We start from the raw sequence: 12673 nt of genomic DNA on the forward strand, positions 1-12673 counted from the left end.
ATTGCAGAGCTTGTGTTGGAGGTCCGGGTGTGTTGGTGGAGGTTTGGCATGGTTGGGTGTTTCCATGAGAATGAACTCTTTCTCCCAGTCCCTCGGCTGGATTGGGTCAGTCAGTCCCTCCCTAGCAAGATGGCATAAGGGCATATGAGCCCCACAGTGGAACACATTTGTCTGCGGGAGATAGAACAGGCAGGTCTTTCAGCAGAGTGAACGAATTTTGCCTCCCTCCACTGGGAAAAAGTGGTCCATGCAGCCAATACTGAGCACAGCCATGTGGTGGGCACTGTGCCGAGTGCCGGAGAGCAGGACATACCACTGCAGCAGCTCGTAACCTTCGTGTGCCCGAAATCACCTGTGAGCCTTCTGATGCAGATGCATGGGCCCTGCCCCGACTTTCTGATTCAGTTGATCAAAGGAGGACCCAAGAAGGAGCATTTAATAAGCATGCCTCCCTTTCCATTGCAGGAGGTCTGCAGACCACACGCTGAGAACCTTAAATGTAGTGGCTCCCTGAGGGCAGCCCACATTCTGAGTTAGTGAGGGCACAAGCCCCTTCCCTGTCAGATCCTGGGACCTTCGAGGGGGCTCACTCCAGCAGTTAGAGGGGGCCATTCCAGGCCCACCCCAAGCTGCCCTCCGTGTGGGATTTCAGGAGAGGCGGGGGAGGGGGACTGAGAGGTGGGTCTGGATCCAGCAGATTCTTCTAAAAGCAAGGATTTTGCTTCCAGGGAGGTCATTACTGACATGGGCTTTGGTATCAGCTATCAGCCATGCCTCCGTGCAGATCTTTGCTCCCACGTTCCAGGACACTCCACCACACTCACCTGCCTCTTCTCTGGGCTCTCTGGCCCCACTCTCTTGGGCTTCTTTGCCTACTATTGCCAATCCATTCAACCATGGAGTGCTGTATGTACTCAGAGCTTAGTGCTAGGCCCTCCCTTTTTTTCCCCATTACATTTTACCCTACGGTGGTACATTCGTTTGTTAGGGCTGCCAAACCAAAGTACCACAAAATAGGTGACTTCAATAGCAGAAATGTGTTCTCTCACAGTTCTGGAGCCTGAAGCCCAAGACCAAAGTGTTGCCAGAATTGTTTCTTTGGAAGTTTCTCTCCTTAACTTGACAATCACCATCCACACATGAACATCTGCTATGTCTTCACTTGGTCTGCTCTATGTGCAGGGTGTGTGTTCTAATCTCCTCTTATAAGAACACGGGTCATGTTGGATTAGGGCCCATCCATATGACCTCATTTTAACCTTAATTCCTTAAAGGCCTTTTCTTCAAATACAGTCCCATTTTGAGGTACTGGGTTATTAAGACGTCAGCATAGGAATTCTGGGGTAGGGGGACACAGTCTAATCCATAGCAGATGGTCCTCTCTTTCGTGTGGTGATCCATGTGATGGGGGTTCCCCACCTTGGCAATAGCCCACCTGTTCAGCGTTCAGGCCCACGCATCCATAAGAGAGCTGTTCTCTTCCCCTGGGCTGCTCCGCCCCTCACCTTCCCATCTCTGCAGAAGCCATCTCCGATCTGTTCAGTTGCTCGTGGCAGATACCTCACAGTCTTCCTCTTAACTCCCTCAGCCTTGCCCCTCATCCAGCCCATGACCTTTCTCTGTCCTCTCCAGTGTCACCCTGGTCCATGCCATCTCAATCACACCATCGTAGCCACCCCAACCTCTTGTCCCTGCCTCACATCCACAACCTACCCCTTTTCCTCACGGCAGCCATCGGTGACCTTAAAATGAAAGTGGCCCCCGCTGTGATTCCCTGCTTGGAATGTTCTTTTCCCTGCACTTCTCCTGGCCAACTCCTGTCCATCCTTCATATCAGCTTAAATGTCTCTGCTAGTCAGGGCAGGCCACCTGCCGCCCAAATCTCCATGGTTTAACACAGTAGAAGCTTGTTTCTTGCCTACATAGCATCCAGTCGAGTATGCCTGGCTGACAGGCAGCCTTCCATGTGTTGGATCATTCAGGGACCCAGGCTCTTCCTGTCTGTGGCACCTCCCCTCTTAGAGCTCTCTAGGCGACTGTGGGGAAGATCCACCAACTTAACCCACTTCGGCCTGATGTGCCTTCTTCGCTCACATCCTATTGGCCAGAACCCTGTCCCATGCCCTGCCCGCCCAGCTGCACGGGAATCTGTGAAAGGGTCCGGCTGTGGGCTCAGGGAGCCGAGGAGAGCATAGATCCTCAAAACAGGCCCAGCCACACAGTCACTTGCTCAGGAGGCCCACCTGCCAGTCTAAATTGGGTCTCTCCTGAGTTCTTTTCTACATTCTGTACTTTATCCTCATAAACCCTGACACACGATGTGTTAGATATTAGAGATTCGAGTATTCTCTTAATATTTGTCCTCTCCCCCACTCCGCAGCAGAATGTAAGCGCCATAGGAGCAGAAACTAGTTTTGTTTTGCTCACATCTTTATCCCTAGTGCCAACAGCAGGTTCTGGTATGAGGTAGGCACTCAGCAAATATTGGCGGGTTGGCTAGGGGCCAGTGGATGGGAAGGAAGACGGGAGGGGAGGGAGGGATGATTGGGTAGAATTCTAATTCTCTAGGTTGAAGTAAATTAACTCTAAGAGCCTCAATTTCCCGTATGTAAAGCGGTAGAAACCATTTCAGCTGTGCAGGGCTATTGTGCAGATGAATTAAGGCTGTGTGACACATTTCCTAGCACAGCACCTGGTATGTTGTAGGCGATGAATATATTTGTTACTATAGGATCGTACGTGGAGGCCCTGTCTCCCCGAACGTCGTGGTAAAACGCTTCCGGAAAATTCCTGTGTGTGTGACTGTGGGTCTGTGTGTACATGTCCACAAGTACCTGCCTATGATTCCTCGTTCAGATGGACGGAGGCCAGATCTCCTGGGGCTCACCACTCGGGCCCTCTGTCCCTGCAGGTTAAAATTGAACAGTAAGAGGAACCAACTGGTGAGAGAACTGGAGGAAGCCACCCGACAAGTAGCGGCTCTGCACTCCCAGCTGAAAAGGTGAGTGGTGCGGGCCGCCTGGGCGTCTGCCTTCAGCTCAGGTCATGGTCCCAGGGTCCTGGGATCGAGCCCCACGTCGGGCTCCCTGCTTGGCGGGAAGCCTGCTTCTCCCTCTCCCACTCCCCCTGCTTGTGTTCCCTCTCTCGCTGTGTCTCTCTCTGTCAAGTAAATAAAATCTTAAAAAAAAAAAAACAAAAAAAAAAACAGGTGAGTGGTGGGCAGCAAGTGTGGCCGCGGGGCTGGGCTCTGCCCTTCCTGTGTCCACCACAGCTTGAGTGTGGACATTTAGAAGCACAGCAGGCAGCTGGTTAGGCTGGTGCACTTGGGCTGGGCCTGGCGTGGCCAGGGGCACAATCCTTCTCTCTGGACTGCGGCACCCTCAGTCCTTCTGCCAGCACCGAGGAGCAGGCCCCCGTCAGAGGCCGGTGTGTCCCATTGACGTCTCGAATACCTGCCCGCCTGCTTTCCCGACACAGAGAGCGCAGGCCTCGGGCCTGGGCCTTGGTGGGCAACAGCGCGTCACTGGGATTTAATAACATTTTGTCCCATCAGAGATTTGTAATGCTCGCCTTCTATTTGCAGTAAGTGATGCTGCTTTTCCAATCACACTTAGGATATGAAGTCTCCTTTTTAAGATAAATGTATTGAAGAGTAAAGACTGAGTTTATCTGAGGAAAATATCAAGAAATAGGGCTGGATTCATACAAGGAAAGAGTGTGCAAACGGACTAGGGCCGGTGGAGGTTCGGGAAACAGGAAGAAGTAGGCTTCTGAGGCAGCTGACTTGGGTCTGAATCCCAGCTCTGCCACTTTCTTATTATGTGGGGTTCTCAGGGTATCCTCTTTAGTGAAATGGGGGTGCATGGTCTCCCCTGGAGACTGTCAAGAGGGTGCAACAAAATTCAGTGTTGGAAGTGTCCATAGTGCTGTTCAGAGCCAGGAAGGGAATTCCAGGTGGCCCCCTACCCTCTGTGTGTTTTCACCCTCTGTCCTCTCCCCGCCCCCAGCCTCTCAAGCAGCATGCAGTCCCTGTCCTCTGGCAGCAGCCCTGGATCCCTCACGTCCAGCCGGGGCTCCCTGGCCACCTCCAGCCTGGACTCCTCCACCTCAGCCAGCTTCACTGACCTCTACTATGACCCCTTCGAGCAGCTGGATGCGGAGCTGCAGAGCAAGGTGGAGTTTTTGCTCCTGGAGGGGGCCACGGGCTTCCGGCCCTCAGGCTGCATCACCACCATCCATGAGGACGAGGTGGCCAAGACCCAGAAGGCGGAGGGGGGCAACCGCCTGCAGGCCCTGCGCTCCCTGTCTGGCACCCCGAAGTCCATGACCTCCCTGTCCCCCCGCTCCTCCCTCTCCTCTCCATCCCCGCCCTGCTCCCCGCTCATGGCTGACCCCCTCCTGGCTGGAGATGCTTTCCTGAGCCCTCTGGAGTTTGAAGACCCGGAGCTGAGTGCCACTCTCTGTGAACTGAGCCTCAGCGGCAGCACCCAGGAGAAGTACCAGCTGGACGAACCAGGAACGGAAGGCAGACAGTTGGGCCAAGGTAGCGAGCATCACATCCGGAAGAGGGGACCACGAGGAGGGAGGAGGGTAGGAAGTGCACTTGGGCCTGAGCACAGACCCCAGTGGTAATTATGGTCATTTACTGACTGCTTTCTGTGTGCCCAAGGGAGTGGGCGCTTGAATAGTGAGAAGGAGCCAGCTTGGGAAAAGTAAGAGCAAAACCTCTGAGGCTACCAGCAAACCAGAGAATCAGGCAGAGTCCAGGTCATTTAAGGCCTTGTGGGCCATGCATGGTAGGGAGTTTGGATTTTATCCTAATAGCAGCAGGGACCCATATGACCGTTTGAAGCCGGGGAGATACGATCTGGCTCCCATTCTGCATGGGGTCAGAAAGAACATTTTGGTATGGATTGAGATTCCAGTAGGGATCTTCAAAACAGAAGATGCTGATAGTATAGCCAAGCTTTATCAGGAGAGAAATTCTTCATTTTTAGCAGCAACCACATATTAAATTGTAATAGTTAATATTTATTGGGGTATATTATGTGATGGGCAATGTGCCTTATACAGTGAAATAGGTTACTTCTATTATGCCCATTTCACAGATGAGGAAACAGGTTCGGAAAGGTAGTATTACTTGCTCTAGGTCCCCCAGCCAGCAGGTGGGGAAAGAAGGGATTGGAACCTGGGTTTTCCTGACCCAGCACCCCACCTCTTTATCATCGCACTCCTCTCCGGATGTGAGGCAGCTCTGTGTGTTTGCTCCTGAGACACTCCGGTGCTCACTGGCCCCACCATGCCCATCTGGTGTGAAGGTCAAAACTGAGCAGGGTGCCCAGATAGCTCACCTGGGGCTCCCAGGCTTTCCTGGCCACAATTTATTGAATGCAGGTATACAAGGTACGATCACTGTTCTGTATTTACTCATTTAAGCCTCATAACAACTCTGTGAGATGGGTGCTATTTTTATCCTCATTTACAGACAAAAGAAGTGAGGCCCAGGAAGGTCAGTGTCACGGCTAGGAAGTGGCAGAATCAGGACTGGCACCAAGACCACCTGCCCAGATCCCACACTAAGACGTGTGCCGGCTTTGAATGCACAGGGCTCCTGTTTCTGGCTCCTTTTGAGGCCAGGTGGGAGAATTGGACCCATCTCAGCCTTAAGGCTCCAGGAATGGGTGGAATGGTTGCTGCTATGCCCAGAATTATCCGTTCGTGTGCAAGGGCCAGTGGGAGCAAGGTGGGGGCAAGACGAGATTTCCCGGTTAATTAAAGGCTCTGCTGGGTGAGTGCCAGCCATTTCCTTAGAAGAGGAGCCGAGAGATCCCTGGGGCTCCCTCATCAGGAAGGGAGTCTTGCTGAGTGCTCTCAAACAAAAATAAAAACAGGCTTCCTACTACAGCAGGTGGCCAACTTCAGAAAATTGTCCCCTGGAGAGGAGCAAGTACAGGTGGAACGTCTAACCAGGCTCCAGAAGAGCCCCTGACAGTCTGTCAGAGGATGGCAATGAGCCAAGTCAGGGACCCAGCAAGGTGCCGGGAGTGACCCCCTCCTCCCCGAGTGTCCTTGGGGCTAGTGGGCCAAGGACTGCCCATGTCTCAGGATGGCGTCTTCCTTCACGCCATCTCCAAAAGCCGTCCCTGCGGTGAACGATGCCAGGCTGAGCTTTGACACTAAGCAGGTTATGCGATTAGTGCCGCTGTTCAGTCAGCAGACAAATTAATCTCCTTAAGTGGTTTAGTGGAGGGTGGAGATGCGTGGGTCTGAAGGCGGGGGGGAGGTGGGGGGGTTCTCCACTAGCTGCAGCAGGCATGGGACGCGGGCTGGGACAGCCGCACCCAGATGGCCTCTCGGCTTCCCCCAGGTTCGCTGTCCCCGTCCCTTCCCTCAGCCTGGCCTGCCCCCCGCCCTGTCTCTTCTCCAGGCTGCCCCGGTGCCTGGCACCCAGCGGGCGCTCAGAAGTGCTGGCTGTGGGGTTGCAGGGCCTGAACCTCGTCTTCCCCACCGCACGGAGCTCAGGAACTGTCCTGTCCATCTTGCTAGCTCGGAGCCTGGCAGCGGGCCTGGCTCACCATTGGCACTTGCGACTTAGGGGAGGAAGGAATGTGCAGCATGGGCCAAGTGCCTGGTTGGAGCCCTGGGTCAGAGGCTTTTGAGGGCCTCTGTCAAGGGCAGGGGAGCTGAGGAGCAGAGTTAGGAATGGAATAGAATAGACCCGAGTGGGGAGAGCCAGTGGTGAAATCCTGTCTTTTCTTCCTCTTGCCCCTCCCAAGGGTCCAGGGGCTGTCATTTTGCCCCAGGTGTGTAGGGATCGATCTAGAAGGCATCACCACAGTGATAGGAATGACCATTGCAGTAAGGACAGTGGTACTGAATTTCATCAAGTGTTTTCCTGCATCAGCCTCTGTACTAAGGACTTCACTAGAATGTCTCGTTGGGTCCTCCCGGCAGCCACATAGGGTAGGTGTTACTTTCCCCATTTTACAGAGAAGGAATCCAAGGGCCAGAGAGCTGAAATCCATGTCTCAGTGTCATGAAGCAGTAAGTGGTGGAGCTGAGAGGTGAACCCAGGCGCTTTGGTTTCCAAGTCTGGGATGTTAAACACAGAATCCTACACCCCAAAGGAAGGCAGGACCTTGCTGTCAAGTTCAGAGGTGGCATTTGGCGGGACTGCCCTAGGACAGAGAGTAGATCAAAAGTGTGTGTTGCAAAGACAGTGTCCTGGTTTTGGAACCCTGCCTTCCCATCCTTCCTTTTTCCCCCTTCTTCCTCCAGCTATGAATACAGCCCAGGGGTGCAGCCTGAAAGTGGCCTGTGTCTCAGCTGCTGTGTCGGATGAATCCGTGGCCGGGGACAGTGGTGTGTATGAGGCTTCCGTGCAGAGGTGGGTCCCTGAGTCTTGGCTCTGTCTGGGAAGTCTGAGAATGCAGAGCCCGGGCCCCCTCGGGTGTGTGGGAGGGGCCCACAGGAGGCCGTGGCCAGGTGACCCCACCTTCCCCCTGGGAGCCCTGTTTAGGGTATGTTGAAGATGCACACAGCACTGCTCCTCCTGCGGCTGGGGGCACTTCACATTCGCGGGAGTGCTGGTCCCGTGATTGCCACGAAGGAGCATATGGCTAGGGGGGCAAGTACTGGAGAAAGGGCAGCCCCTTCCAGAGAGGAATCCCGAGCAGTTGTGGGAAGGCAGGGTCTTCAGGGAGCCTGAGCAGACCCAAACTTTCGTCCTTCAGGACGCAGCTGCACCCTTCCAGAGAGAACCCCTTTTCTGGAAAATGGCTTTGGCCCCAGGTTACTGCAGGGAAGCCTGACCCTCTTCTTCCCCGTGTTGCCTTCCAGACTGGGTGCATCAGAAGCCGCTGCTTTTGACAGTGACGAATCGGAAGCAGTGGGTACAACCCGGGTTCAGATTGCCCTGAAGTAAGTGACTGGGAGGGTGAGCGCAGAGCGGGTGGTCGGCAGCAGCCTCCCAGCCTTGACCTTCATGGCTCCCCCGGGGGAGGAAGGCAGAACCAGCAGGACCTGCCGGGAGTTGTGGGTTCCCAACTGAAGGGGGCCAGCCCTCTCCCTCCCTCTCAGCTGCACATTTAACAAAAGAGAAAAATGAGGTCTTGAAGACCTTGTAACTTGCCCCAACTCTCGGAGCTAGCCAATGGCAGAGGCAACCCTGACTGAGACCTCCTGCGTCTTGGTCTGTTTGGTCATTGTTGCTGCGGCTGTTTGTCTTACCTTTCCATTGAGGTTTCCACCGTCTGGGGGTTACAGCCCAGATGTGTTCTTCTTGTTGTTTTCTCTTGGTGCAGGATGGCCTCGATACTGTTTTCAGTAGAAATTAATTGCCAACATTTAAATATCGAGAAATTTCACGTAACGCAATCTTCAGGCTTCTCTTTAAAAAATTGAGACTGACAGCCCTGCCCCTGCACCCCTGCATGGCAGCAAAGCCCTGGCCCTGCGCTCTCGAGCTCAGCACAGTCTCCCGAGCAGCCAGCAGCCACATCGGTGATCACTGAGAGAGAGAAAAATGGGTCACTCCTAGGTGCTCCATATGCCCCTTTCCATTTCAGGTACGATGAGAAGAATAAGCAGTTTGCAATATTAATCATCCAGCTCAGTAACCCTTCTGCTCTGTTGCTACAACAAGACCAGAAAGTGTGAGTATATGGCAGACAGGGTGTCTGTCACCCTGTCAGCCTCTGTGGCCATCCCCGGGGGCGCTCTCTGTGCTGCTCTGACAGTGGGCCCTGTGTGTATTTAACACGTGTGACCGTCATGCCACGTGTCAGTACTGTGAATGTGGATACAGGCTTGATGGCAAACTCACTAACTATAAAGAGAAGCACTCTAGACAGCTTCAGTTCCTTCACGAGTACATCGTGAGCACCTACCATGTGCCAGCACTAAGAATGGGGCGGTGAGCAAGTCCTTGCCCTCGTGAACTTGAAGCTTCATGAACAAGGTGGACACCTGCGCTGTTAGCCTGTTGGCTCTTCCCGTTGCAGATCGGCTCTATGTTTCATTGCATTTCATCTGCCCACGTGTTTCTCCTATTTCCGTGGTCTGTACCCAGCCAGCATCTGGGGCTGCGACGTGTGGGAATGGGAAAGGCAGGAGGAAAGCAGGCCAAACAGAAGGAAGACAAGATGGGACTGTAGAGTCGTTTTCAGTCTTTTGCTCACACAGACCGTGCCAGAATGAATAACCTTCTCCATATCTCGTTGGTCCTTGTACGGGGGTATCTGTGGGAGAGTATCGAAAAGCCATCTGAATGGGTCCTGGGGTCAGTGCCTCTCTAATTGTGTCACGGCTGCCACATTCCCCTCTGCAGGGGCTGTAGCAGCTTGCCTTCCTCTCAGCAGTCGTGTCAGGCTTCCTGAGTGTTAACAAGCAAGCTTGCTGATTCTTCTGTGCACAGAAGTTTGCACACTGTTGGCCTCAGGCTCCGCTGCTTTGAGGTTCTGAGGATTGGGGGATTCAGAAGGAGGAAGAGCAATGTGTTGTCCTGGGGGCCCTTTCGGCTTCCCTTACCAATACCTGCATAACCCCTTGAGAACTTACAAACTCCTCCACTGTTATTTTCTTAGGGATTTGCAGCAACTGTTTAACCGAACACATCAGCCCAGACCCAGGCTGAGCTGGGCTCTCCTCTGTCTTCCTCTAGGAACATTCGTGTAGCTATCCTTCCCTGCTCCGAAAGCACCACCTGCCTGTTCCGGACCCGGCCCCTGGACGCCTCAGACACCCTCGTGTTCAATGAAATGTTCTGGGTGTCCATGTCCTATCCAGCCCTTCACCAGAAGACCTTAAGAGTCGATGTCTGTACCACCGACAGGAGCCATCTGGAGGAGTGCCTGGTGAGGGCTATGCCCGTCGGTCTGTCTGTCCCACCTTCTGTCCTGGGGATTGGCCCAGCTCGCAGTTTAGGGAGGAGGCTTGAGAAAACTCAGGTTGTAGGGCCAGCGAAGCTCATCCGGGTTCCAGGCAGGGAACTGTTGCCCCGGTGAGCCGCGTTCTCACACTTACTGGGAGCAAGGGGGCAAGGAAGCGGGAAGCTCCCTTCTGAGCCGACTAACTGCAGGGCCGCATCCCTTGGGCCTGAGGCTGCGTTGCCTACGACTCTTTTAATGCTGTGTCTCAGTCTCCTTATCTGTAAAATCCAGCTAACACTGCCTACCTCACAGATGGCTCTCTGAGGATTAAATGAGGATTTAAGCAGTGTTTCTGGAACTTGAACGTGCAAACAAGTTACCTGGGGCTCTAGTTAAAATGCAGATTCTGATTCAGCAAGTCTGTTGGGGGGGGAGGGGGGACACCAGGAGGTTCTGCATTTCTAGTTAAGTTCCCAAGTGCTGCCGATTGCTGCTGGTCCCCATAGCAAGGATGTGACACAATGATGTGTCTGCACACGCTAGATGCTCCGTGGCTCTCACTTCCCACCGCCCCTTTCCTCAGCTGCGGTACAGAACAACATCATTGCCATTTATGTTGTTGATGATATTATTGGCAATAATGCAATAGCATCCATAGATTGAAAGCACTCGCGGGGCACCTGGGTGGCTCAGTTGGTTAAGCGTCTGCCTTTGGCTCAGGTCATGATCTCAGGGTCCTGGGATCGAGCCCCACATCGGGCTCCCTGCTCAGCAGAGAGTCTGCTTCTCCCTCTCCCTCAGCCCCTTCCCCTGCTTACTCTCTCTCTCTCTCTCTCAAATAAATAAAATCTTAAAAAAAAAGAAAAAAAGGAAAAAAAGAAAGCACTCGCTGTGGTGGGCACTGAGCTAAGCTCCCTACATGTCGTTTCTCTACCCTCGCTACCCAGTGAGGAAACCGAAGAAGAGAGAAGTAAAAGAACTTTCCCAGGGTCACACAGTCAAGAAGCAGCAGGAGCAGTTAGAACCTAAGGCAGGTCCACTTGCACCACCCACCCACGTCAGCGCGTTGGTGTTCTCACCAGCATGGTGCTCCCTGGAGCCCACAGCTAGGGCAGTGACTGAAGACTGGTGAGCAGGGGAGACTCTGGATGTTAGAGCAGAAAGCTTTTCCAAACCCAGCCTCTTCTGCTGAAGCATTTCCTCAGCCCTGGGAATTCCTCAATGACAAGAGAATCCTATTTTCTTCTCCTAATTGGATGTCTTTTATTCCTCCTTCCTAATTGAAGTCTGGCCATTGCTGGTCGCCATGGCAGCAGCCAAAGCGCTCGTCGCACTGTGGCTCGTCTCCGTCTGTGGCCAATGGGAAATCTACTCTCCCGTACCCCGCGGGGATGTGGAGTGTCAGGCTGCCGTGTTTTGGAGGCTAGGGGAGCAGGCGAGGAAGTGGGACTCGAGGAGAAAGGCTGTGTGCTCCCACGCAGGCTCCCTACGCTGCTGGGTTTGGGGAATCTCTAGTCTGTTTGGAGCCGCTTCATCAGCCAGGCCGCAACAGTGGTCCTCCTCCTGAGCGGCGTCTGCGTCGAGGACCGCGCGAAGAACTCTGCGTGCAGTTTGCACTTAACCCTCCCAGCAGCCTGGGGAAGAAGCGTCAGGATTGCCTCCATCTGATAGATTAAGAGTCGAGGCCCCAAAAGGCTAAGTAACCTGCCCAGGCCATCCATCAAGTCGGTGGAGAAGCCTGTTTCCTGTGCAGCTTCCTTCCACACGGGCATCGTACTGTCCTACTTCTCAGGGGGTTACAGTGTCGTCTCCCCCCCTCGCCCCCAGACATGGATTATGGGTTTGGATGAATACAGGGCCTGCCTTCCCCCATATCTGAGGCCACAGTTCTACCAAATGCTTGAGCATGGCATAACAGGCTTTCCAGCTGGGCGCTGGTTGTCCACTCCCCAGCTGCTAAGCTCAGTGCCACTCAGCTCAGGTTCTGTTAAGAAAGCCAATTTCCGGGCGCCTGGGTGGCTCAGTCGGTTAAGCGACTGCCTTCAGCTCAGGTCATGATCCTGGAGTCCCTGGATCAAGTCCCGCATCGGGCTCCCTGCTCAGCAGGGAGTCTGCTTCGTCCTCTGACCCTGTCCCCTCTCATGTGTTCTCTCTCTCTCATTCTCTTTCTCTCAAATAAATAAATAAAATCTTAAAAAAAAAAAAAAAAGAAAGAAAGAAAGCCAATTTCCCAGGCCCCGCTCCTATCCCATAGGTAATCATTACAACCAAGAGGCTCCCTTGCCCCTTTCCACCTTGCCATCCCCCCTGGGGAAAACCCCAGCCCTGTCAAAGTGAACTCTCCACCTGTGTACCTGTGGGGAAACACAGCCACGCTGTAGGGTCTTATTTTAAAATCGTAGTCATGGGGCGCCTGGCTGGCTCAGTCGGTTAAGCATCCGACTCATGGTTTCAGTTCAGGTCATGATCTCATGGGTCATGAGATCGAGAGCCCCGTGTCAGGCTCCGCGCGTGCAGCAGGAGTCTGCCGGAGATTCTCTCCTCTGCTCCTCCTCCCACACACAAGCATGCACGTGCGCTCGCTCACTCACTCTCTCAAATGAATAAATAAATCTTTTAAAAAAATAAAATGAAATCGTGGTCATAAACCTCATTAGGGTCATGAGCCCTAATGCTACTCAGCACTGATACTCCCTCTCCCTAGGCCTATTGCCTTCCCCTTGTCCCAGGGGTGAATTCCTACCTCTCCCGCCCACCCGTTGAGCTCCCCCTGCTGAGGTCCTTGCTTCGCTCCTTCTTGCCAT

The 12673-nt window shown here is 53.7% G+C and overlaps 1 protein-coding gene across 2 annotated transcripts in view; it reads left to right on the forward strand.

The window, feature by feature from the left end:
• The window catches only part of WWC1 (WW and C2 domain containing 1), a 147269-nt gene that overhangs the window by 106024 nt on the left and 28572 nt on the right, over positions 1-12673 (forward strand). For both annotated transcript variants that reach the window (XM_035013898.1, XM_035013902.1), the window contains exons 10-15: positions 2912-3001; positions 4008-4543; positions 7279-7387; positions 7840-7920; positions 8568-8654; positions 9662-9854. In XM_035013898.1, coding sequence (XP_034869789.1) covers positions 2912-3001; positions 4008-4543; positions 7279-7387; positions 7840-7920; positions 8568-8654; positions 9662-9854 — 1096 coding nt within the window. The remainder of the gene's footprint in view (positions 1-2911; positions 3002-4007; positions 4544-7278; positions 7388-7839; positions 7921-8567; positions 8655-9661; positions 9855-12673) is intronic.

This window comes from Mirounga leonina, unplaced genomic scaffold, assembly GCF_011800145.1.
Source record: "Mirounga leonina isolate KUSES-001 unplaced genomic scaffold, KU_Mleo_1.0 Mir_104, whole genome shotgun sequence".
Taxonomy (NCBI): Eukaryota; Metazoa; Chordata; class Mammalia; order Carnivora; family Phocidae; genus Mirounga; species Mirounga leonina.